The sequence below is a fragment of the Canis lupus genome, chromosome 14 (assembly GCF_011100685.1).
Source record: "Canis lupus familiaris isolate Mischka breed German Shepherd chromosome 14, alternate assembly UU_Cfam_GSD_1.0, whole genome shotgun sequence".
NCBI classification, from domain to species: Eukaryota; Metazoa; Chordata; class Mammalia; order Carnivora; family Canidae; genus Canis; species Canis lupus.
The window spans coordinates 59,368,587-59,396,210 of NC_049235.1; the positions used below are offsets into that span (position 1 = coordinate 59,368,587).

The 27,624-nt window shown below is 42.2% G+C and overlaps 1 protein-coding gene and 1 pseudogene across 1 annotated transcript in view; both read left to right on the forward strand.

The window, feature by feature from the left end:
• CPED1 (cadherin like and PC-esterase domain containing 1) overlaps positions 1 to 27,624 on the forward strand; it is a 261,375-nt gene that overhangs the window by 131,824 nt on the left and 101,927 nt on the right. The window contains exons 14-15 of the mRNA XM_038557483.1: positions 3,013 to 3,196; positions 5,188 to 5,356. Of these exons, the coding sequence (XP_038413411.1) occupies positions 3,013 to 3,196; positions 5,188 to 5,356 (353 nt within the window). The remainder of the gene's footprint in view (positions 1 to 3,012; positions 3,197 to 5,187; positions 5,357 to 27,624) is intronic.
• LOC119867667 lies at positions 4,431 to 4,626 on the forward strand (annotated as a pseudogene).

Below are 27,624 nucleotides of genomic sequence, written 5' to 3' on the forward strand. Positions count from 1 at the left end.
ACAGTAACACATTTTAAGTATATAGATTTTAGAATTAAAAAAAATTTTTCTTTACTCTGGTCAGTATTATTCCAGTGGCCTTGCGAACATATAATTCTAGAGAATCTGATTTTTCCAAGATCACAGGGCTATGAAATAGCTGCGCTGGATCACGAAACTGGATATTCCAATTCTTTGTCTAAAGCTTATAAATTATCTTAATACTTTATAATAATATGATGGAAAAATAAGGGTTCTACTTGGCAGGTTTGATTTTTGGCCATGTATGTATATGTATGTGTGTGTGTGTATATATATATAAAAGATACACTTAGAAAATTTAGCCTTTCACAAGAAATCTATTCCAGTAAAACATAAAAGCTGGCAAAAATAAAATTTATCGACTAAGGTTTAACTTACTATAAATAAAAGTCTTCCAGTTTAAAAAAATCCAACTTGTATCTTCTAGAATGCAATTAAATTCATTCATTATGTTCTAACAGTATCATTAAAATCAGGATAGACTGAGAGGTTACACAATAATGTGGTTTAATAGAATCAACAAGTACATCCAATGAAAGAAAAAAATGGCATTTAAAATAAAGTATTACTGACCGGGGGAAAATATCAGATAGGACTTAGCCATCTCCTTGCCTGCACTTTCCATCCAGTCTTTTCCTCCTAGGAAAATACATGCAACACAGGGAGCCCCGTGCCTGGGCTACAGAGGGAGGGGCAGGGGCGAGATGAGAACGCACATTTGTCCTGTGCGGGCTCCGCGGTGGAAGCCGCTTCACCTCTTTGGTCTCCTGTTCTGTGATGTATAAAATGAAACAACCATATGGGCATAATCTCACTTTTATTCCGTTCCCAGTTAACCGGCTGTAGAGGATGGGAACATGTTAGATAAGCTCTTGGGCTAGTTCCTATTTTTGTGTAGATAAAAAACTAGTCCTGCCTGGGTCTGCATAATTATTAACCTGCTGGCTTTCAGGGCATGATCCAAGATTTTAAAACAATTACTCGATGACGCCTTCAAACAGGTGGGATTAGCCTTCAGCATCAAGGCTTTTCTTGTGTTTAATACGAGGTATGATTACCCCTCGAGAGGGCAATAAAACTCTGCGGTTAAGAGAATCCATTAAAAGCCACCAAAGCTTCCAACAGCTTTCCCAGATGCACTTGCCAGGTAGGTCGAGCAGCCTGCTACTGCCCGGCCCACGTGGGCCTCTCCGCGGGCCTGAGGTGGCTGGGCCCGGCAGGTGGGTGCTGGGCCCCAGAGGTGGGTGCTGAGCCCTGGCAGGTGGGCGCTGGGCCCCAGGAGGTGGGTGCTGGGCCCTGGCAGGTGGGCGCTGGGCCCCAGGAGGTGGGTGCTGGGCCCTGGCAGGTGGGCGCTGGGTCCCGGAGGTGGGCGCTGGGCCCTGGAGGTGGGTGCTGGGCCCTGGCAGGTGGGCGCTGGGCCCCAGCAGGTGGGCGCTTGGCCCTGGGAAGTAGGTGCTGGGCCGGGGAGGTGGACACTAGGCCCGGCAGATGGGTCTTGGGCCCCAGGAGGTGGGCGCTGGGCCCCGGCAGATGGGTCTTGGGCCCCGGCAGGTCAGTGCTGGGCCCCGGGAAGTCGGTGCTGGGCCCCGGCAGGTGGGTGCTGGGCCCGGCAGGATGCCAGCCGGCCCAGGTGTTTGGAGGCAGAGGCCCACTGGCCTTCAGGTGGAGCTGACACTGGCCAGATGAGCTTGCAAGCAGGGGTGTAGGACCCAGCGCTTGAGCCAGAGGTGGAGAGTTTCTGATGAAACCAAAAAGGAGCACTTGCTAGAATCTCGCTTGTAAGAGTAATTACACGCTCTGCCTCGTGTGGGGCTGTGTTTCAGGGTCATGACAGGCAAACCCCACTGGAAACTTCCACCATTAAGTCAAAGTGTAAACTGCAGGGAAATTAACTCTCAGTGACTGTTTTGTAAAAATATATCATCTCAAGTGAAAGTCCATCGTCTGTGGTTACTAGTCTGAAAAAAATAATCTACTTCGTTATTCATTTAACTGGTTTTGAACGTAAGAATGTAATGCAAGGGTTTGGACTTCCTTTCTACCCAGGAAATGGTCCTTTGTGTCTTTAGACTCCAGCCTGTTTATTTCTTTTTTATAAGATTTTATTTATTCATGAGACACACAGAGAGAGGCAGAGCCACAGGCAGAGGGAGAAGCAGGCTCCCTGTGAGGAGCCGGACGTGGGACTCGAACCCGGGACCCGGGATCGTGATCTGAGCCGAAGGCAGGTGCTCAACCCCTGAGCCGTGCCTGCCCCCGCCCCCCCCCCCCCTCCCCCCCCCCCCCCCCCCGGCATCCTTGCAGCCAAGCGATCTGCTAGGTTCTGCGACAGGATTGAGCAGAGGATAACATTTCCTTCTCATACTCTAGGGCACTCTCTTGGGTTGGGGTGACCAGGGCAGGGAGGTGGGGGGGTCTCAGGATGTCCTGCTGCTGTTTTTGTATCTGAGTGTTTGGTATAATATTGGATTTCACATTCTTCACTCCACCCTACTGCCTGTAAGCTGCTCTATCAACCCAATGGCAGTTTAATGACTCTCCCTATTAAGAAATTTTCCTCATTCCCTGCTGGTGCCCTTCTGTTCTGACTTCACAGAGTCACCGCCCCCATTTACCCGTTGCTTGACAGATTCACTAAATGCCACGGAAATGTTATCAATCCACCGGTGAGACATTTCCCCACCTCCTCACTGCCTTTAAACTTCTAACGGCTGAACAAAATCTTATCATCTGTGTAATGCCAACTAACGTCAACAGCTGTTATATAAGGCAAGCTCTACAAAACTTGAAAAACAGAAAATCCAGCTGAAGCCACAAATCAAATAAGACCAGAGTGCCAAGTGGAAAATCAGCCGTGATCACTAAGGCTGTTCAAAGGATTTAAAAAAAAAAAAAGACTTTAATCACATATGATTTTTAAACATTCATCCATGTCACAGTTATCTTTTGTTTGCCATTTTTGTTTTGTTTTGTTTTCTTGTGTTTTGACAGATGACACACAGTGTTATATCAAGCAGATCCTCACACATCCACGTTTGGAACTAAACCCTGAATTTAACCCGAAGATCAAAGATTATTACTCTGAAGTCCCATTTGATGTGGTAACAGTGACAATTGGCGCAGAGACTTCTAAGTGTCAGTGCAAGGTGTACCTGCATGATCGGGCCAGGCCCAGGTACGGGGCCGCTGACCAGGGCTGAGCGGAGACACCGTGGTGGGAAGCAGGTCTCTGAAGCAACCTTTGAAGGTTCAGAAAAGCTGAAGCATGAGATCAGTTGGAGAGATTGCCAGGGTGTGAAACCCTTCCACTTCGCAGATGTCATGTCGTAAAACACAAGACAAACAAAAAGGGGACATATCAGTGCTCTACTGATGTTGGCCATCTTTGGTTTCAAGTTTTTATTTCAATTCTCATTAGTTAACGTAGATGGTAAAATGGGTTTCAGGTGCAGAATTTAGAGATTCATCCCTCGCATATAACACCCAGAGCTCATCCCAAGTGCCCTCCTCAACACCCATCCCCCATCTAGTCCATCCCCCCTCACCTCCCTCCATCAACCCTCCGTTTCTTTTCTATTGTTAGGAGTCTCACAGTTTGCTTCCCTCTTTCTTTTTTTCCCTTCTCTATGTTCATCTGTTTTGTTTCTTAAATTCCACATATGAGTGAAATTATATGGTATTTGTCTTTCTCTGGCTGATTTATTTCACTCAGCATAGTACCCTTTAGCTCCATCCATGTGTTGAGAATGGCAAGATTTCATGCCTTTTTATGGCTGAGTAATATTCCATTTTGTATATTATATAATATATATATTATTATGTAATATATATATATATTTACATACATCACATCTTCTTTATTCCTCAGTTGATAGATACGCTTTCGTTGATAATGCTGCTATAAACATCGGGGTCCATGTACCCGTTCAAATCAATATTTTTGCATCCTTTGGGTAAATACCCAGTAGTGCAATTGCTGCATCATTTCTAACTCTTTGAGGACCCCCCACACTGCTCTCCACAGTGGCTGTGCCAGTTTGCATCCCCACCCACAGTGCAAGAGGGTTCCCCTTTCTCCACATCCTCGCCAACATTTGTCATTTCCTGTGTTAATTTTAGCCCTTCTGAGGGCTGTGAGGTGGTGTCTCATTGTGGTTTTGATTTGCATTTCCCTGATGATGAGGGATGTGGAGCACCTTCCCATGTGTCTGTTGGCCATCTGGATGTCTTCTTTGGAAAAATGTCTGTTCATGTTTTCTGCCCATTTCTTAACTGGATTATTTAGTTTTGGGGTGTTGAGTTTGATGAGTTCTTTATAGATTCTGGGTACTCTGTTAGCAATCTTTGTATCTACTCTTTGTCATAGTGTTGTAACAAGAGAGGATCTTGTGATTTGAAATGTTAAAAAGAGCTTTGCGCAGTGGCAGTATCGTAGCCAGTGAGGTTTATCCGAGGCGCGATTATTGCTAATTGAAATATTAAAAAGATTCATTAGGGGTAACTTCCTTCTACCCTATCCCAGCTCCTCAAAGTTTTGAGCATTCAGGAGCTGAATAAACATTTTGGTGACAATTTATGGACATACTGACACTAACTTTCCTAGTTTCATGGGATTTTTTTTCTATTAACTCTTCTGAGAGTCACCAGAACTTTCTTTGTTTTTTTGTTTCTTGTGTTTATAATTTTGAACAGAAGATAGAACTTTATTACACGCCATGTTGGTGGCAAGGAAGATACTCGTGTCCCCATGCTATAGGGAAGGAAATGCATTTGGATCCCTGGGAGCCAAGAGAGTCTAGTAGGAAGAAAAGAGGATTCAAGTCAGACCAACCTAGGTCCTAGCTATGACTCTACCATGGGACTTTGGGCATAGACTTGTTGTGAGTATTGAATGAGATAATGTATGACCCTGAGAAGTGGTTCATAAATACTAGTTTCCTTCCCAGTGATTGAGGGAGGACATGACTTGCCCTGCAAGAGAATTGCTGGCATACCAAAATACACATTTCTTTTCCATATTTTAAGTTTCATATGAAGTTGTACAAACCTGACCTGCTTTTGTGTACACATTATAGGCATTTAATAAACTAAATTAGTTTTAGTTGGTGTTTATCATTTATTTATATGGATGTATGAATGAATGTTTCTTTCTCTCTCTTCCTCTAGCTTTGCTAACTACCCTCTGGGTTTGGGAATGAACAAAATCTCAATGCTTGTGGTGGATGAATCTCCAGCACAGGGCGAGACCCTGATCACATACAAACTCACCATCTACAGAGAAGACCGTCCAAGTCTGCCCTTGTTTGAGGACTTCACAGCATGCGGTTTTGTGCAGGTAGGTGAATTCTACATTTGCACTCGCGTTGAACTGGGAGTGGCCTGTTGACCTAGGTGAAAAATGCCATATGCAAATTGTTAGGGGAAAAAAAATGTATGCTTACAAATCCAAACTGTGGTCTCATTTCAAAAGAGCAAGAGTCCCAGCCAGGGATGTGAGATACCTTGTTGTGAGTGGTTTTCTTTTTAGTGTGCTGGCTACCCCCCCACACACACACATTGTGTTCAGTGGACGTACTGTAGTTAATATTGAAAGAAATGTCTTGAGTACTCACACTGAGTTACAAAATTGATTTTGCGTTTGATTTTACACTTCCATGTGAAATTGTGCTGTGTTTCTTGGAATTGTACCTGAATCTACTCTGAAACTTTAAACTAGGTTCAGTGGAGTTGATTTTAAAGAATTAGAGAAAAATTTATGAAGCTATTTTGTGGAAGGGATACCAGACGAAGGGAATTAAATTTGCTTGAGTAGATTGATTTTTTCCTGCACTTCTTGTATCTTACTCATTCCTAAAGGCCGTAGTTTGTCTCGTGAGCAACACATGCCGTTTTGCAGTCTGCCGATCTTGGAGGGGGAATGTTACCCAGAGGCTTTGTCCAATTTGGTGGTTCTCTCCTCTGTTTCTTCTCTCGGTTAAGATTCCAGGTACGACCTTCCACGTCTCCTCACATCATGTCCCCTCACTATAGGTGCTTCTGGGGAAGTAGTAATTGATATTATCACATCTCCTGATTCACTCAGAAAGCATAATTGCAAATATGGCACATCTCAGTGACTGACAACCTGTTGGGAGCGTTGAGGCACAGAGGACTGGTTATGATCTGTTGCGAGAGAAGGAGCTGACTGAGCCTCCGTGAGTGGGATGAATGCCATGTTTCCTTAAAGGCAGCGGCCAGAGAAGTGCTCTCTTCTCTCGCCATTATTTGTCAGAGCGTGTTTTATGCTCCTGCTAACCTGGCCTGCTCACTGCACCCCAGACCTGCTTCCCCGTCTGGATGGTGGTGACATACATAACCAGGTGGTGTAGAGATATAGAAAATATTCAGTTAACTATGTCCTTAAGATTTGTGCAACTTATTGTATATAGAATATGATATACATGCATTTTGCCATATGTAAGTTATATATACTGAATATAAACTATGCTTCAATAATATAAGAGGAAAACATTAGTGGGGAAGTATGTATTATCTCCCAAGACATGCGTCTCTTCTCAAACATTACATTCATCAAAATTAAGTTAATTACCATGCAATTACCTTAGACAATGGATTATATTAGGAATTTGTTAATATAACATGAAGAAATATATTAGAAAATTCTTGTGGGATATACCCTACAGATGATTGCAGAAAACTATTTCAGTCATTTAGAAGAATTCTTTCCAGAAGGTTTTAATTTAAAATTGATGTGTGGTCCCCCAGCAGTACTATAACATGGCACAGTGTCTAATAAGCACTAGTATTTTTTTAGCCTTCCTTTTACAAACTGTCAAATGACTGAAGAGATAATGAATGAATAATAAGGATTGGTTTAGACACCTAACGAGGCACGAGTGGCCTGAGGAACTGGAGGAGTCCATAACAGAGGTTAGATTTTTCTCATCCCAGGCTCCAGTGACAGTTCTCATCCAGAGACCTTGCCCTTTTTTCTTCTTTATGCTTAATCTCATTAGCGTCTTTAGGTTTCACTGCAAGCTGATCCCATCATGAAGTTCAGAATACAGAGAAGGAAAGATGTAATTTTGGAACTCCTATCAGAGTTTCTAAATTGATAGTTAAACAGATATACATTATGAGACTCATGAATGTTTAGTCTTCCAAATTGTCATTTTTCTTTTTTATCAACAAATTTAGTGACCTACTATATTCTTAGGTTGATGTCCAGAGTCAGACCATTGCATATTAAATGGTAGACCATTCTATCTGAACCCCTAAAGTGTATATGTGGCAAACCAGAGGAAATGAATTAAACTTTATATTTTATTTGCTGGTTAAAGGGAAAAATTACATTTCTTCCTTATATTTTAAATTATATTTTGTCCTATTGGACTCCATTATTAATTTTTAAACAAACCTAAAAGGAGATCTACATTAAAATACCCCCCAAAGAGTGTCCAATCTGTGGTTAATCAAGCCTCCTAATTTCTCCTTCTCCCATTCTCCCACTTTCTGGTTATCAGCTATTCATTTTATCATTTCACTGAAAGTCAACTAGCAGTGAAGGGAAAGTAAATATAAGGCATACCAATCCAAAAATCAATTACTTTGACATTTTGGTGAATAAAAAAGATAATCTAATTAAGTTGTCATGGGTGTTTTGTATCATTCATATGATCAAATACTGTAAAATACCTACTTAGCCATAATTCACTATTTTAGTGTCTGTTTCTAATTATATTTCCTGTTGGATTTCGTACATGGCTGCCACAGAGGCAACTCATACTTTAGCTATTTCCAGTGAGGTAGAAAGGACCAATTTACATAACTGATACAAAACAACTAGATTTGGACCAGGGCTTTTCAACCTCAGCAATGTCAATATCAGGGCTGGATAATTTTTTTGTTTTGGGGAACTATCCTGTGCATCGTAGAATATTTTGCAGCCTGGCTTCTACCCAGTAGGTTCCAGAAGTATACCTTTTCCAAATTGTGACAACCAAAAATGTCTCCAGACGTTGCCAAACATCACCTGGGGGGCAAAATTGACCCCAGTTGAGAACTACTGATACATACCAATAACAGGCCTGCTTTTCTACTTTCCACTAGTAAATCTAGTAAATCTGTAGTGGATTTACTCTAAGTATGAATAGGTTAGAGGTAATCCTTCCATGTTGAAAGTTGAAGAATCACTCGTCTCTTATCTCATCCTTGTATTTTTAATCATCTCTGTAGTCAGCAAATACCACTATGATAGCTCTTTATGCTTCTCATTAATTTGCCATCTTTTCTAATGTATTATAATCAGAAATATGCATTCAATTATAGAAAACATGATTCTTAATGAAACATAAAAAGTCATATAACATACCTACACTGTTATTTCATTTTGATTTACCTATAAATAGCATAATGTTTTGCTGTTAGGAAGAAAGATTTAGAAAGCAATAAACTGTTATTATGGCTGGAATATGTCATGCTTTGGAATTAATAAAATATATTTATGTTCTAAGGAAATTAAAACACATATGGGGAGATATTTCTTTTAATATCTCTTTCCAAATCAAAAAGTTTTGACAAGGATAACAATATAGCATCCATGGAAATGGATTTGTGTAAATGATCTATGGTCTCATATATATACATTTTGCCTCCAAAGCGTTGTGCCAGAATAAGGCCATAAATAAAATCTACAGAAAGGTCATATAGCAGAAGCGTAGGAGACTACATTTCAGGGATCCGTTTGTTAGAAACGGCCTTCATTTTAAAATAAATTACAATTAATAAAGGAAAAGTACCGAGGAAAGAAAAAAAATTCTGTTTAAAAAAAAAAAGTCTTGCCCAGCATTTAGTTATCGATTTAAAACTGACATTTGCTGTCTTATTAAAAAAAATTAATTAGTGATCTATATGCTGAGCTATTAAATGACTCCAATTACAGCATTTGGAAATGCATTACAATTCTCCCACTTATTTTTGTACTGTTTCTCAACACAAAGTTTACAAAACAATTCATGTGATAACTGTCTAATATTTTAGCAAACACAACAAAAGAATAGCATTTATTGATGACAAAAAAGCCCCTTTGTCCATTTCCAACGTCGTAATGTCTATTAAATACTCATTTTTGTCATTTTCAGTTACCTTGCCTACCCCAGTACACCCGAAGTATGTGATTCAATTTTTCAGCAATAGAGCCTGTGTTGTAATGGAAGCCTCCCAACCAATGACTGCGTATTAATTATCTGCTATGCACTTTGCTCTTACAAATATGTCATATATTATGGGAGATACTGTGCAACATCAGGAGAACTTTCATTACGTGCCAGATATGATGCTAAGCACTTTACTTTTTTATCTTATTTGACGTTCTTCACAACTTTAAACACTGGTGATAACTGTCCCAACCTTTAACTTATGGAGGACGTAAGGCTTTAAAACATGTGTAATTAAGTAGTGAAGGTGGTATTTGAATACGAGTCTGACAGACCTCAAATTGACCCCCTTTATCATTACTCTGGACTGTAGAATCCAAAACTCTTACTACACTCATAATCTAATTAACCTGTTTAGGAAATTCGTTTGGCCAGAATTTAACCTGTTAGAATTTAGTTTAGTAGAACTTGCTTTCATGGTTATGTACAAATGATAATTTTTATAATGTTCTAGAATCACTGCAAAATTCTGAGGTTTTCATAATCCTTATTTTGATGAGGAATGTGATAGAATCAGAGCTTCATTGGAAAAGTTTTAGAGCTCACATCTAATATTTTACTAGACACATATATATCCTCATATCTGGCTGTCTTTCTTGGTCCCAATATTTAAGTCAGGTTTAATATTTTATGTATTGGAATTCTACTTAGCCAAACTACTATGTTTACTATCATTGTTAAGATGTTTTCCAATGCGGAGGATTTTTGAATATTAGGCTTGATTACACATTAGCGATTTCTAGTTAATCTTTCTCACTGTTTAACACAACTTACTAATTGTTTCTATTAAAAACATCCACAATATAGTTTTTCAAAACTTAAAAAACCCTTTGTTCATGTGTACTTTTTAATAGTGAGAAGAACTATTGTGGAACTGACAATTTGATGATACTACAATGACATTCATCAATGTGAAAGGACCTTACTTTCCTACTCTTATTTAATCCTCACAACAAACAGATAAGATAACATGGATGACTTTTATTGTCTGCTTCACCCTATTCCCTTCTACGAGAAAATTCTGTCTTGTGATATTTAACGTTTTTTTATATTCATTTACAAATTTAGGTACTCATTTATTTCTATTTGTATTAATTAATGTATATTTTTATATTTAATTTTAAGGGTTTTATATTTTGGTGATATGTCTCAGAGGTATTAAGAACAGATTCTTCGCGTGTTTGTTTCCACCTTAAGTGATTCATTATGGTATCTCTCTGCCTTTAACGAGTGAAAATTAGTAGGTTCCTGAATGCTGGGATTGAACACTGCATTTAGTTAATTTACACATGTGGGAGAGAATCTCAGAATTTTCTCTTGCTCTATCAACAACATAAAAGTCCGTTGTCTCTGTCGAGATGATTTTATTAGAGCAAATTTTGCATCTTAGCAAATTGCGTCAGGCCATTCTCCTAACCAGTGGTTGAAAGCCATGGAGTCCAAGGTTCATGCCCATCACTGCTATCAGGCAAGCCTGGGTTTCAGTCCTGGCTCTGCTTCTAACTGGTCTAATGTGCTGTGTCTCCTAGTGCGGGGCAGTGAAGCTCTCTGAACCTCAGTTTCTTTATCTAAGACTAGAACTAGTGAGAGAACCTGTCTCAGAGAATTGTTCTGAGAATTAACCAGTTGATAAATGCAAAGTTTGATCCCAAGCCTAGTATATGATCAAGTGCTCAGTCAATATTCAATTATCATCACAATCATCATCATCATGAAAATTCTTTTTGTCCAGATGCACCTCTCAGGCTTACCTCTCTGGGTGTATAGAGAAGGAGAACAAAAGAAGGATGAAAAAGAACAGCAGAAGAAGTAGGAGTTGATAACAGTGAGGATGCTAGAATTGTTTTTTTTTTAATTTAAATTCAGTTTGCCCACATATAGCATAACACCCAGTGCTCATCCCATCAAGTGCCCCCCTCAGTGTGCGTCACCCAGTTACCCCATCCCCCTCACCCACCTCCCCTTCCACTTCCCCTTGTTCGTTTCCGAGAGTTAGGAGTCTCTCATGGTTTGTCTTCCTCTCTGATTTTCCCCACTCAGTTCCTCTCCTTTCCCTATAAATCCCTTTCACTATTTCTTCTATTCCCTGTATTAGTGAGACCGTGTGATGATCGTCCTTCTCCGACTGACTTCCTTCACTCAGCATAATACCCTCCAGGTCCATCCACGTTGAAGCAAGTGGTGGGTATTTGTCATTTCTAATGGCTGAGGAATATTCCACTGTATACATAGTCCACATCTTCTTTATCCATCATCTGTCGGACACCGAGGCTCCACCCGCAGTGTGGCTACTGTGGACATTGCTGCTGTGAACATCGAGGTGCAGGTGTCCCGGCGTTTTACTGCATCTGTATCTTTGGGGTAAATCCCCAACAGTGCAATTGCTGGGTCATAGGGCAGATCTATTTTTACCTCTTTGAGGAACCTCCACACAGCTTTCCAGAGTGGCTGCACCAGTTCACATTCCCACCAACAGTGCAAGAGTGTTCTCACTTCTCACATCCTCTCCAACATTTGTTATTTCCTGTCTTGTTAATTTCCCCCATTCTCACTGGTGTGAGGTGGGATCTCATTGTGGTTTTGATTTGTATTTCTCTGAATGCAGGTGATGCAGAGCATTTTCTCATGTGCTTGTTGGCCGTGTGTGTCTTCTTTGGAGAAATGTCTGTTCATGTCTTCTGCCCATTTCATGATTGGATTATCTGATTTTAATAAGTTCTTTACAGATCTTGGATACTAGCCCTTGATCTGATAGGTCATTTGCAAATATCTTCTCCCATTCTGTAGGTTGTCTTTTAGTTTTGTTGACTGTTTTTTGTTTTGTTTTGTTTTGTTTGCTGTGCAGAAGTTATTTATCTTGATGAAGTCCCAATAGTTCATTTTTGCTTTTGTTTCTCTTGCCTTCGTGGATGTATCTTGCAAGAAGTTACTGTGGCTGAGTTCAGAAAGGGTGTTGCCTGTGTTCTCCTCTAGGATTTTGATGGAATCTTGTCTCACATTTAGATCTTTCATCCATTTTGAGTTTATCTTTGTGTCTGGTGTGAGAGAATGGTTTAGTTTCGCTCTTCTGCACGTGGCTGTCTAATTTCCCCAGCACCATTGATTGAAGAGACTGTCCTTTTTCCAGTGGATAGTCTTTCCCGCTTTGTTGAAGATGAGTTGACTGTAGAGCTGAGAGGATGCTAGAATTGTAAAGGAATTGGGACAGGAAGAGCTGGTTGGGAATTAAATAGGAGAGCAAGTGGCCTGGGCTGATCCACACAGTTGCATTCTAGATGGTCACCAGTCCTAGGCACTCTTGCCTTTCTGGATCCCTTCTTCCACGAAAGAATTACTTAACGTTATATTTTGCAACTGTGTTGGTATAAAGAGGTGCATGTACTCACACACGTGCACACTTTGAAGAGTTTAGTTTTTTTTTTCTTCTAAGTATAAAGGAAATTCCAGCATTTTCTCGGGCTCCTAAAATTAGTGCTGTGTGCTGTAGGCATGATTCCTGTGGTGCATAATAGAGGATTTGGCCCTGCTCTTCTCCCTCACTCTGAGGGACGGATGGCAAAGGCATCCATACCGTCATCAATGACCCGGGCCATAGGCATTCTTTCAAGTCTTGTCAAGCGCTCCCTACTTAAACACTTAGCCCTTTGCAGGTGTTTTAGGTTCTGTGTGCAGGGACTGAGCACACCTTTACCAGCATTCTGCAAGGGCCTATGCCACGGTGAGGGGAGTGAAATGTTATTTCCACGAGCAGTTTGCACACCCAGACATTTTGATTGCAGTAGCCTCCTCAGTGGCCAATAAGCATTCGTATACATCTGAGGCTTAGGAATTTTTATTTAGCATCGTTTTCTTAAAAAGCAAGTGAAGATGAGAGGAGTGTGTTCTTTAGTTCATGATCTATTTTAGTGCTTATATAAATTATCTTTCTGAATTGGTGAAAAAGAGCTATGTTAAACACTCACCTCATGGGTTGATGTAACTTACGGTCAGCTAAATTACCATTTAAATAAAAACTTTTGCTCAGCACATCTGTTCTCCATGTTTCTCGAAGTCACATCTGCTTCCTTTACAAGAAGAAACAAACTTTTACTACCATTAGTGCAGCAGCACCGAGATAATGTGGAGGAGAATGGGATCTTCCTGGCTTCAGCATCCAGAAGTCTCTCGGAGGACAGCCCGTGGCTGTATACGAACACTGATTTTCATTGGAAGTCTATGTTTCGGCGTTCTAAGACTCAGTCTTCCGGTTTGTGAACTGCACAGGGAGATAGAAAAGAACCCTGGCAGGCCTTTAAATGAAATATTCTGTTAGAGTGACCAGATATCAAATGTGACATTTGAAATGTTGAGGGAGGTCGTGGCTAACAGGGGAGCAGATAAATGGGGTTTCTTTTTGAAAGCTCCAATTCCTCATACCCACATCTTTGTGGAATTTAATTGCTCTAAAGGGCCTCTACATCTTTTATCTCTCTTTCTCCATTTCTTCCCCCATTTCTCAAGTCCAAACTAACTCTAATAAAGGTACACAGCAGGATAGGGAGGTTGGTGGTAAGAGAGGGGAGAGAACCTGGGCGCTGGATTAGTTCTTCCATCTACCAAACTAAGCCTACAAAATGACTCGTGTTAAAAAAAGAAAAAAAAACAACAACACATTTTTGGCTTCATCCAAAAACAGATTTTGGCTCTTTATAAGACAAGTTAAAGCGAATGATTCCTGTGGGCCCATGGTCTTTATTTAACCTTTTGTAGGAAGCAAGGTACCCTTTTGAATATCTGATGAAAGTTTTGACCCCTTGTTCCAAGCAATAATACACACGTAGGCACAATGCCGTATACAGTTTCAAACTTATGAAAAGCCTTGGGTAAACAGTTCTTATCCCAGTAACTCACAATTGGATGCAGATTATCACCAGCAGCAACAAGCAGAATAAGGACTGTTTCACTTCTGGCGTTCATCCACATGATTATAGTTCAGCTTATTGAGCACCTACTTTGTCCTAGAAACTCCCCTAAGTGTTTATACATGTTATTTCATTTGTTGTTTTCATGATAAAAAAAAATTAGTATCTGTATAACCATATACCATTTGGGAATTATGTGTGGCTTTTCAATGATCTCTGTTAGCACTGAGAATTGGCAGTTATCGTGGATCTCCTAGCAAAATGCCACCAGAGCCAATATTGCCTTGGGAACAAGCATCTGGGAGGAGCCACCTGGCCATTGTCCTCTTCTCACAGACTCCGAAGGCGGTTATGAGTCGTAGGTAATGGTGGTCCTGGAAACACAGGGAAAATTAAGAATATGTTATTTGGACTGTTTATATTGCCCTCATTAGTCAAAGTCACTGACGTGCTCTGTCTCATTAGGCTAGAACAAATTGTGTTTTGTTCAAAGACACGTTGGCCCAATGGCGTAATTAGGTAATGCTAAGAAAATTTCCACATGTATCTGACCAACTGTAACGTTTCCTTCAATAAGCGTGTGTTGTAGGAACAAGAATGAGGGACGGGGTATTCCTTGCAGATGGTTTCACCGATTGCAGAACTACAAGTGGATGTGACACATGTTCCCTGAAGGCAGAATTAGGACACTTTACTGCCTGACATATTTAACTTCTTTTGAAAATGATGCTAATTTGTCTTTTTTTTTTTTTTCCTTTTTCATCCACATCCTTTTTTTAGGCAGGACTAATGAGTTTAAAACATTGAGCATGACCTCATTCTTCAAAGCAGACCAGGTCTCTCCACCCCAGTGGCCCCCCAACTCTTTAGGATCTCATGCTTCAGCAATGTGAGGCAGACTTCCACTGACATTCCTGGGTTTTTACCTCGTCCGCCCCATCCCCCCCTCCCACCCTGAATGCTTGAGAATGATTTTTCCAGACCTCATAGGTTATTTTAAAGTTAAAGTACTGTGCAGTTACGAGGTCCAGATTTCATAGGTTTAAGAAACCCCAGGAAGGGAGATTTTTTTCTTTAAGTGGAATAACCTTTCTTAAATACTTTGATCAAAATATCACTCGTACAGTCCGATTTTGAGTCACAGTTCATCACTTACATGTTGGAGAACGGGGGCAGGTTCTCACCCCTCATATAGGGCTATCGTGGTACTGATCCCATAGAGTGGTTTTCAGGAAAAACTGAGTTAATGTCGTTGGCATTTGGTGTAGTGCCTAAGCACCGACAGAGCTCAATATACAAGTTTGCAAAACATAAATAGACAAATAAAATGTCTTCAGGTTGGTATAAGGAGGAAAGTTTAAAGCAGGCTTTTTAAAAAACTGAGGCCCAGTAAACTGAATTGGAGATTTTTTAATTGCTTATATGTAAGTTTAGATTTAATAAGATATAAAAACATGAAGGGCTTTGCAGAACAACCACCAGTGCTAAATTATACAATAAATTTTATGGTAAATGTAATAAAACAAAACTTCCAGAATTAAGTGTGAAATCTGTTCCAAGCTTGTTTTAATTTTGATAGTCGCACAACAAATTTTGTACGTCATCGTGTTCACAGTTTCGTTGAGAGACTGAGAATTAGAGAGTGTTTTCACAAAAAGAGGGGAAATGTTTCCTTGCCAAACACAGAAGCATCCCTTCACAGATATTACCTGGTGGGTCCCATTAACGGTGAGGAGATCGATGTGCCCTGGGCCAGTTTTATAAATGAGCAGCACACGGCAAAGATGCCTGGGCAGCATCAGACAGAGGTATAATTGTAATGTAGCTTGATTTTGTAGTATGTGTCCTCTCTTTTCAAACAGCCCTGTCACTTTGGGAAGCCATCCCTTCAAAAGGCAACGGGCATATTCGTCCCTGATAATGATCTAAATGACACAAGGTGTTCCATTCTGGGCACTCACACCGTAAGTTCAACCCGAACCGCTAAACGCTTCCCCCGCTTGTTTAAGATCAGACTTTGTTCCAAATGACTTTTGGGTATTTCCCAAATGCTAAGACACCTTCACAGATGAGAGATCTTTCCACCTCTGAGACTATTTAAAACACACGGGGTCTCTAGTCGCTGTTTGCTGTGTGCCAGGCCCTCCTCTAATTGCCTAACATCCATTCACTCAGTTCTCCAAACAAAACGCTGACAGGCCGATCCTCCGGTAATGCCCGATGATTCTGCAGCTGGAGAAATGCAGGGACAGAGAACAAGCCCACAGTCACGTAGCTTCCGGGGAGCAGGGCCTGTTCTGGAGCCCGGGCAGCTGGTCCCAGACCTGCGCTACCTCCTGGAGCAGGCTCTGCTACCTACAAACTCTACTCTCAGCCGCCACAGCCTACTCCAGAACTAGATGCTGAAATAAATATATGGTTTCCAAGAGACTTTCCAAAAGACCCCAAAAATTAATTTGTAGGTTATTGTTTAGAATGTGTATTTATTTATTTATTTTTCCTATAAAAGAAAATTTACAAGTGAGGTGAGGTTATAGAGAATATCCCCAAATCCTGCTAACATAATGATGTTTAATACAGTGAAAAGGGTCGTGGGGAAGGGGCTGAAGATGCCAGAAGACTGTGCCATGGTTTTGTGGGGTTTGGGAAAGGCCTCAGTGGCCCAGGCTCTTAACGGGGAAGATACCAATAGAGGAGGGTGTGAGTGGCCAGGCGTGTCTCTAGCTGTGGGGTTGACCCGTAGCTCCGTGGGCAGCAGGTGTATTTATTGTAACGCCATCTGTGAATCTTGTATTCCAATGTCACACTAAACTTCAGAGCTGGGGAGATCTTGGCCATCTGACCCCTCATCTTGCATGTGAATAAACTTCAGTAACTTGCGACGATCCGTCCTTAATAATTCACCGAGTTTCGTTGCCAGGAAGGAGCAGAATGAGGATTAGAACCTACGGGCTGGTCATTAAACCTTTTGATGCTTAGCAGTTGTACCTAATGTAAAAGGGCTTTTGGAATCCAGACCTAGACACGTTTCCTGCGACCTTGACCAGCTCCATATCCTTAGGTCTCCAGCGCAAAATTGCTGTTTCTAAGTGTGTTAAATGAATGATCAATTGCAGATTTGCTGATCACTCTGCTCGACTAAAAAAGAAATCTCTCTTTCCTCTCTAGAATCTGCACTCTGCTGTTTTCCTATCCTTCTTTGTTAAGTCTTAGTGGCATCCTCTTGATACAACAAAATACAAAAACTGTAAATAAAAATTGTTTGATGAAAACAAGGCATTATATTTAGAGGTAGTTGTCAATCATTAAAAAAAAAATCCTTCTTGGGAGCCATGTCCCCAAAGATGAGACTTACTGCGGCAATCTGCAAGTCTTCAATAGCCAATCAACAGACACATTTGTCTACGTCAACACTGGCACAGAATGAAAAAATGATTCACGGAAAGCCCCCAAAATAGCCTGCACAGCGTCGGACTCTCTGGCATCCTCTTTGCCGTGCTAAGTCCGTCTGTGATGCACTAACCCCCCCCCCCCCCCGGCTGGCCCACAGCCCTCCTTGCCAACTGGCCACATGCTGCTGATGAACAGCCTCTCACCCCTTTCATAACCAGAGCACAAATATTAGATGAATTTCCTTTGAACCTTGCTTCCTCTTGGCTCTTAATATAGTCTGGCTCCTTACAAGAAACACTCTGGGTTCTGGGAGCTACAGATTCCCTTATTAATCACTCTTTTTTTTTTTTTTTCTGGATAGGCAAATATCAAAAGAATTTTTAGCACATCTCCAAGGTATTTGATAGGTTGTATCTGATTGGAAACAATCTCCCATTTCTTAAATATTTCATTAGAATCTGTCACTGCAGTGTGTGGAATACTAACCCTCCAGCCCTTAGAAGGAGGACTAAGGTTTTTCTGTGTGACAGTAACGATATCGATAATAATAAACCTCAGTCGTGTTCTATTTGATGCTTTTTCTGAGAACCCATTTCCTTAGATACCTTTACGTGTAACTGACCAGACAATAGCCAATCTGTATTTAATCCAACTTAATAAAATAATATGTGTTCCGTGTTAGAAGGAAGCATCTGAAAGATTATATTCTTTTTAACACCATTACCCAGTAAGAACACTTTTAACCATAATAATAATAATTTCCAGCTGTCCCAAATCCTAAAAGTAAAACACCAACCCCCCAAATATATTTTGTTATTGGAACATGTGTAAACAATTATGAATATCTAAACCATACTGGCATGGGGTTTCAGGCTCTCTCCAAAACTGTAAGGAAAAAAATGCCTCTAATAAGCATGTTGATAGATATATCCTACTTCAAAAGTTGCTTTTGCAGACCCGCAGAATAAAGATTTCACTTTTTATATTTTAATAACAAATGTTATAAAGTTTAAATTTCACGTTCAAAAAAGAGTAAAAGGCATCCCTGCAATTCATCTTTCTAATTTGAAAAGCTCAGATTTTTCAAAACTGTCCCGAGATCAGAGGGTAGAGATCGATGGTCTCCTCTCGGTGAGATCCCGCTTCTCAGGAAATCAGAGGCCTCTGACTTGATCAAAAGTTGCTGCTTGTTTATTCACTTTTTGTTTTGTTGTATTTTGATTTTTCAAAACCAAAGAAAAGCATATGGATTCGTTAGGCTAAGTATACAGATTTCATTATGCTTAGAAATATTTGGAGGAATAGACTTGTTTAAATCCTAAAAGGTTTAGGTTAAGTGTATTTTTAAATGAAACTGCTTATATTTTACCAGAAGAAGCACTCATGACCTCATTTGGATCTTATTTTAAACACAGTGGATTCCCCTACCTAGGAGCATGGTGTTGTTCAAAACGTGAAATCACTGCGGGCGTCTTTACCAGGACACTAGTTAATAATCTGTTCCCGGAGCTTACTCTCCGTCTCTGTGCTATCGCTTTGCCTCTCTCTCTCTCTCTCTCTCTCTCTCATTCTCTCTACTCTTTCATTCTCTTTTTTACTTGCACTTGCACATGCATTTCACACACACACACACACACATACCTAGAGTTTCTCTAGGTCAAAACCTAGATCTTTGATCCCCTCGTCTAGCACAAGGCCTGGAAGGTGTTTGTTGTTGTTGTTGTTGTTGTTCTTCTTCTTCTTCTTCTTTTTGGGGGGAGGAGAGAGAGAGCATGTGACAGTGGTGGGGGAAGGGGGAGCACAAAGAGAGAGGGAGAGAGAGAATCCCAAGCAGGCTCCACACCCAGCACAGAACATAATGCAAGGCTCGATGTGGGGCTCTAACCCACAACCCTGAGATCATGACCTGAGCAGAAATCAAGAGTCAGAGGCTTCACTGACTGAGCCACCCGGGTGCTCCTGCCTAGAAGATTCTTAATTAATATTTATAAAACTAAACGACACTTCCAGGCTAGATACAAAATTAACTATATGTGCTATTTTTTTTAAGTTATGGTGCTCTATTTAAAAAATGCTGAAGTGCATCATTACATTTGTAGCAGAATAATGATGGCGTCATTCCTGGCCCTGAAGGTTACCCAATAATGCACTTTCTAAATCCTTTATGTTTCAGTAAAAAGAAAGCCTCCTTCTTAGCCTCAGATGTTTACTTCCTCAGCAGCAAGGCAGGTGTGAGGGCACTGGTTGCAAAGACCAGTGACCCATAGGGCTTGCAGTCCTCGTGAGGACAGGCCACCTACTCCCCTCTGCTCCCAAGGGAGGAAGGAAGAGGAGGCCCCAATTCTTCCTGTCTGAGGTAATCACCTGTGACGTCTGGAGATGATTTCAAGACAGAGATAAAGGTGCTTCTTTACCTGGTCAGATGTCTGCTCAGCCTTGCGCCACCAGAGAAGGAGAAAGGCTCTCAGAGACATGGGGGCTGGTGAGGCCCACGAGCTCAGAAGGGGCAAGGGGCTAGAGGTTTATCTGACTTAGAGGCATTGAGGTATATATCTTAGGACCGCAAGTATTCTGAAGTCAAAGCTGTAGAAGGTAGAAGAAACTAGGTTCAGAGAAGGCTTATCAGGGACACAGCATGGGAAAAAACGGTCCCTGCGACTATGATTATGTCAGGATCCAGTGGAAAGGGCAGCTGAGACTCTTAGGGCTCCAGACAGCTTCACCATCAGGGCTTATTTGAGGAGTTCTCAGTCTACACCAAGAGTAGATGATGAGCTAGACCAATAGTGAAGACTCCTGACAAGGAGATTGCTTTTCTCCTCTCCTTCCTCCTGTCCCAAATCAAAAGGTGTGAATTTATTTATTTATTTAAAAGATTTTATTTATTTATTTATGAGAGACACTGAGAGAGAGGCAGAGACCCAGGCAGAGGGAGAAGCAGGCTCCATGCAGAGAGCCCGATGTGGGATTCGATCCAGGGGCTCCAGGATCATGACCTGAACCAAAGGCTTACACTCAACTGCTGAGCCATCCAGGCGTCCCAAGAGGCATGAATTTAGGAGTGAGTTTAGGTGTCAGTCAGATGCAATTTCTATCTGAGGGCCCTGGGGAAGCATGAATTTCCAAACTCACTGAGGCTGCTACAGAATTCAGGTCCTTGTGGCTGTAGGACTGAAGTTTCCATTTCCTTGCTATTGGTCTGTTGAGGGCTGCTCACTGCATCCAGGGGCCGCATGCATTCCTTGCCATGTGGGTCCTTCTGTCTCCTAAGCCAGTAATGGAGAATCTCCTGCACCTTGAATCACTCTCAGGATTTGTCTCTCTGTCTTCCCTGGACCTAGATTTAATCTCCCTAATTTAGGGTCAACCAATTTTGGACTGTGATTACATCTACAAAATCCCTCCACGGTGACAACTAGATTAGTGTTTGCCTGACTGACCAGAGGCCAGGAACTGAGAGCTACCTCAGGATTAAACCTATTACTCTCTCTATCCATCATAAACTCTAGGGGCCGGGAATCATTTCCCTTGGGAAAGCTTTGGATCCAATATGAAATTAAACTTTTAGTGAATAGACCCAAGTCTTTATATTAAAAATGAGACTATTTATAACTGGCAATGACTAAAGTGTGATGATATAAGGCTTTAATGTCATTAAGGGAGTTAGGCCTCTTAAGAAAAGAGGATAGTTGTTCAGTCAATGGAGTGTGATAGAAGTAGGAATTGGGGGATCCCTGGGTGGCGCAGCGGTTTGGCGCCTGCCTTTGGCCCAGGGCGCGATCCTGGAGACTTGGGATCGAATCCCGGTGCATGGAGCCTGCTTCTCCCTCTGCCTATGTCTCTGCCTCTCTCTCTCTCTCTCTCTCTCTCTCTATCATAAATAAATAAAAATAAAAAAGATTAAAAAAAAAGAAGTAGGAATTGGAAGAAACAAGATTTTTTTCTTATTTATGTCTTAGACTTTGAGACTCCTCAATCAAAACTATTGTTCATGATTAGAATATAGAAGCTCGAGCAGGGGAGCAGTCTATCATAATAAATGTCCACCGGTCACCTATTGTGCTTGGCACATCTTATCACTCAGCATCCATAACAGCCATATGTAATGGGCACTGTGATCACAGCAAACAAGGGGCAGACCTTGGACTTAAATTCAGGTCTATCTGGTTTTAAAGCTCATGATATTAATTCTTATACAATTAGCGGCTCTTAAACTACCGAGGTATTTTTACCCCAGATGACAAATGAGGAAACCCGCTCAGCCCTGCTATCAGAGCTTTGGGTATTTTCATAATCAAATCATGTTCTGCCCCAAATAAATTCCTGTAAGCTTGACATACAGAGTATGATTAGGCTTTCAAGCATGTGTTAGTTCTTCTTCCAAGATTAGCAGTTTCCCTGCTTTTATTTATTTATTTATTTATTTTTGCATTTCTTTGTTTGTTTTTTACTTAAGTGAAATACTTTAAGAGACCATAATGTGTTGCAAACACAAATCCTTCCAGAGGTGGGTAATACATCTGACCGCATCAGACTAGATGTGAGGCAGTAGAAAGCGGCGGGGACCGTGGCACATGGGAAGCATACGCCCCGTTCAAAGTGAAGAGGAACTCTCAGCTCAACTTGATCATTGCCATCTCGGAGTTCTGGTTCAGTATTGTCAGATCTTCTGAGTCTTCAGGAGAAATCAACATGCATGTATGTTAATGGAAAGCCTCCCAAATGGTACAGGCTGGTAAGGCTTTTCAGAAAGGGCCTTTCTGTCAGCCAAACAAATGAGTAAAAACTCTACCATCAGATTCAACTCACAGGCCTCAGTTTGTATATTCTGATAGAACCCAAATCACTCATGTTATAAATGATGAATTTAATATATATATATTTATATGACTCTTAAAAACCCAACTTGACATGGATTCCATCCACTTCTCTGACTGCATATGAACCACTTTTACTTAGATAATTCTCTATCACATTCAACATCTTTAATGTCAGATGCATTGTTTCTTGCCCCCTCTCGACTTCCCACAACCTTCCATCGATTAGCCAAGGACCTTGAGTGCAAGAAATGCGACTGAATTCTGGCTAAGCTGAGCAGGAAATGAACTTATTTAAAACCTAGCTGGTTACGTGCAGAATTAAACTATTGAGGGAAGACGAAAGGCCCAGGAAGTAGATAGGAATCAAAGGAATGGTAGAAGGCACAGACACTGTCACACCGCGAGAACCTTCTGGTCTGGAAGCCACTCCTGGCATGATCACTCCTGCTGCCACTGGACACACGCTCTTTTCCAGATTCCCCTCTTCCAGATCCCAGAGGCTGCTGCTTCTGCCACTGCTTCATTCCAATAAGTCAGTTCAAAACTGTCACTTCACGTGCGTATCATTTGCTCCAAAATCAAAGTCTTGGAGTGGACACACAGTTGGCCAAGTTTAGATCACACGTCCTCGTCCAATTTATCACAGATGGAACAGGAGCATCTGGCTTTCCCAGTAGAGGAATCCTCCCAAATAAGAAAAGATTGAGTAAACAGGTGGTGAAAAAAATGACAAATATCTCCAGTTCTGGTATTTTGTTGAACCTCACAACCGGAAGACATCTATGGGTTCTGTATAGGTCAGGGTATTTTCACACCTAAGGCTCTCCAAAGACAGACTAAAAAAGGCCTTCTCCAGAGGTCCACACGTTTCCCTTTCAAATGTCCAAAGCATAGATGAGTTGACCACTTGGTGGCAAAATTAAAGAAAGAAATTAGGCATCACAAGCTTGGGTGGACCAGATGACTTTTTAAAAGCTCCCCAATCTATATGTTGTAAAGAAATGACAGGTTAGAAGGATATCCCGGTCTCTGCTCCTGCCAGATGCTCTGCTCTTACTTTCACTGTCGGTGTGTTTGTAAATACAGAGGAGCAGAAGTTCGGGGTGTCACAAGTCTGGTCTGAAGGGCCTGAGGTCCTCTGCGGCCTCCCTGTCCAGATGACATGGGACCTGCCCCACTGCTGGCTACTCGGCCCAGGGTTCAGAGGGGCTGTGGAGGATTTGGAGGATTTGGAGGATTTGGAGGATTTGGAGGATTAGGCCCACAGCTTGCCATCCGATTCGTGTCCTAGTCTACTACACTTGTTGAGCTCACCTCCATCCAGACCTCAGTTTCTTTCAGCGTCACCGATTGCTTGTGCACATTATAGGGGCTTAGGATTTAGGGGCTTAGAACCCCCGCCCCCCGCCCCACTTCTCACCAGGGCTCACCACCCTCACTAGCATCAGCCACCTGCATGTTCCTCTCCTTCCTCCCCCATCACTAGTTTCCCTTACACTAGTGGAGTGGATTCTCAGACTTGAGTGGGTGCCGCGATGTCCCGGAAGGCTGGCTGACCCCAGGCCATTTCTGACTCCTCAGCACTGAGGTGGGGCCCTACACCGCGCATGTCCAGCTGGTGTCCTAGTCCTGACGGTGTCTGGCCTCTGGAGCAGGAACTGTACTTTGAGAACCATGGCTTATGCCCTTTCTCGTGCAGAGAGCACCTGCTTTCAGGTGTATGTCGCTCAGGGGCATACTCTTTCCCATACAGTTCCTTTGTGGCACACTTATTTGCATGGTAGGAACCCCTGTTTCTTTAGCTCTTGAGAAACTCTATTGCTGTGTGTGAAAATGCAGATTTCTAGGTAATGTCACTCGGAAGAGTTTTCCAGGGAAAAAAAATAAATCCCTTCTACGGCGCTTTCCGTGACTTGACTTTCCAATCCTCTATTGGTCACTCTGTATTCTTTATGGCACAGATGTGTTTTTATTCTTTTACTTAACATTGTCTGGCCTTTCCTGTAAGTGATTCTGCACTACAAAGAATCTTGTGTGTGTTTTTCTTGAATTCTCCAATCCTGTCAAAGACATATAGGTTTTTGCACATGTAACATATCAGATAATTTCAATAATTATTTTGACAACGTAAATTATTGTCTTTTTAGTTTTATTTGCTCTTGTAAAACATAATTGAAACCTATGAACACAAAAAAGGAACAAAACAAAACAAAAAGGAAAACTTCACCAAATGCCAAAGACATATCATAGAAAGCAGTATGTTTTGAATAAAAACTTTAAGAATCTAGTAAGTGGTTTTCTTTCCTAGGTTGTTTTGTTTGTTGTATCCATTTTGGGAAGAGCCACTTCTAAAGGCAAAAGCACACTTTTTTGTGTCAAATTTTTAAAAACTTCTAAATTGTTAAGTAATGAAAATAAAGGCTGTGCTCATTAATGGACCAGGTTCATGTTTGGTGACACATTGCTGTGTGAATATATTCAAATAATCTTTATCCGCTCCTCCTACTATTCAGTCATGAAAGAGCAATCGTTTAACCAATCTGTACGTCATTAGAAAGTCCTTTTCTTAGAAATTCGTCCCCTCTACCCTCCCATTTCCTTCTCTTTCATTTTGTCCCCAATCTTGAGAGTCCTCACCCCAAAGTTTACAACACATCCACGTCCTACTTCTGTCCTCTGCATGATTACCCGCCACCGAATCTTAAGTTTCTAAATTATTTTTTCTTTCTTTTTCTTCTTTTAATAGTATTTGGGTTGAGAGGAAATGAAATTTTTACTAGTCATAAAAAGTCTTAAAATATTTTAAGATTGGAATGTATGAAGTCCAACATTTCTTTTGATTCTGGCTTTCACTAAAATCATTTGTATTTCATTTGTGAAATGTCTACATGGTCTCTTCAGAATCAAACCAAAATATGATTTCATGTATTTGTGGCTTTTATAAACTCCATGCTATACAGAGTCATCCAAGTTCATAGAAATATGGTAACGCACATAGCCGTTTTCACAAATGAACATCCTTTTTATTAAATCAGTTGAGCAAATCTGATTTTTTTCACTTTAGAATGCTAATCGAGTGAACACAACTTCCCTACCACCTTTGCCAATAGATCCTCTTTGAGTAAATGTTTTTTTTTTTTTTTTCAAACCACTAGACATTCCACCAAAAGACCACATTTTTCAAAATGTTTTTTCAGTGAAACACAGGGATTAGGTGAGGCATCGGAAGACCTGGATTTTTGGGCTGGGTCTGTCACTTATTATCTCAGCGACATTGAGATGCCAGTCAGCTTCTCAGAAAATTGCTCTGATCTGTAAAATGGAGATGATAGTATTTGTCCCAACCTATACTTCACTGGGTTGTCGTGAAGAATAAAACGACAATGGATAGAAAAGCGTTTTGTAAATTAGAAGTCATTAGTGAGATGAGAGAGATTACGTCATGTTCATTTATGTATTAGGAGTATTGGTTAATTTTAAATGATTCCATTCATTCTTTGGGCGGAGAGGGGTTCAGTTAAACATGGTAGATAATGTCCTGCACCACAGAGGAAAAGCTGCTGTTTTTTCTTTGCTAATAAACTGAAATCAGTAACCGAGTTGGATGAGCCTGTATCGTAAAACAGCTCATGATAATCTCCCTGACAGTTCCAAGGAGACGTTTATCTTTGAATTTTAAGAGGTGAAATTATTTTGGTGCCTTTTATCTTTAGAATAATTCCGTGTTTCTTCTTCCTTGTAAAGTTAAGACTCACGCAGTAAAAAAACAAAACAAACAAACAAAACAAACAAACATGCATACAGCAGGCTCTGACATTTGCTGCAACGTTACAGGAAATAAATGCAGGGGGAAGGTGAAAAAAGTTCTTTAATGTAAAAATTCCTAGGTGTTAACAGATCGTGAAAATCAGCAGCAACTGTTGGGCCCCGGACCATGATCTACGAGGCGAGGGCAGAGGATTCCGCAGAGATGAAAAGAGGGCGTCTGGTGTTTGAGGTGTGGCCGCATTTGACTTTCGTGTCCTTTGGGGACGCGACATGTCCTGCGGGAGGAGAGAGTTCCTGCAGCTGCCTTTGCTAATCAGTCAGTGTGACCCGGGCGCCCGGGGCGGGGCGGGGGCGGGGGGGCCAGGCCAGTGCGCCAGACCTGGGCCGTGCGGGTCGCTGGGTGGCCGCCGTGCCCCCTGTCCGCGACCTTGGCCTTCGTGGGGTCCTGGGGGGCGGGAGCACAGGCCCGGGGGTGGGGGGGCCTGTAGGTGCAGGAGCACAGGCCCAGTGAGGGGGGCAGGAGCACGGACCTGGGTGGGGAGGGTGCCTGCAGGTGGAGGAGCATGGGCCAGGGGCGCCCTGCAGGTGCAGGAACACTGGCTGGGGTGGGGGTGGGAGGGCTGCAGGTGGAGGAGCACGGCCTGGGTAGGCGGGGACAGGGGGCAGGAGCACCGGCCTGGGTTGGGGGGCGCAGCCTGCAGGTGCAGGAGCACAGAACTGGTGAGGCGGGCAGGAGCACGGACTTGGGTGGGGAGGGTGCCTGCAGGTGGAGGAGCACGGGGCGGGGGTGCAGGAGCACAGGCCTGGCCCAGGGGGGGTTGAGGGCCCTGCAGGTGCAGGAGCCGCGGGCAGCACAGCTCTGTAGCAGGGGGCACGCCCGGGTCAGTGCCCAGGTTGGACAGTTGTGTGGCTCTCACGCTGTGAAGGGAACTACTGGAAGCCGTTGGCTTTAGTTTATTTGTTTTTTAAAGATTTTACTTATTTATCCATGAGAGACCCAGACCCAGAGAGAGAGGCAGAGACCCAGGCATGGGGACAAGCAGACTCCCTGCAGGAGCCTGACGTGGGACTCGATCCTGTGACCCTGGGGTCATGGCCTGGGCCACAGGCAGATGCTCAGCCCCGGGCCCCCCGGGCTCCCCGGGCGCCCCAAGCCCCTGGGTTTAGTTCACCCTTGTGTGTGCAGGCCCCCGCGGCCCCGCGGCCTCCCGGGTCACAGCCCAGACCCCAGAAGAGCAGGAGCGTTTCTTCCGGGCAGAGCTTTCATCGGTGCAGAGAATTGCTCGAATCAAAGCTGTTTCTCAGCTGCCCTCGTCACCAGTTGGATATTTAAACTTTCACTCTATGAGAATCTGAAAGGCATTTTTTAAATCCACAGTCCTTACAACATTAGGGAGAAGACTACTGTGGACGTGGTCGTGGGCATCCCACGGAGGAGAATTGCGGAGTCTCGTAGCTCGTTCAAAACACACGATTTTGATGGCCAAAAACACGTTCCTACATGCT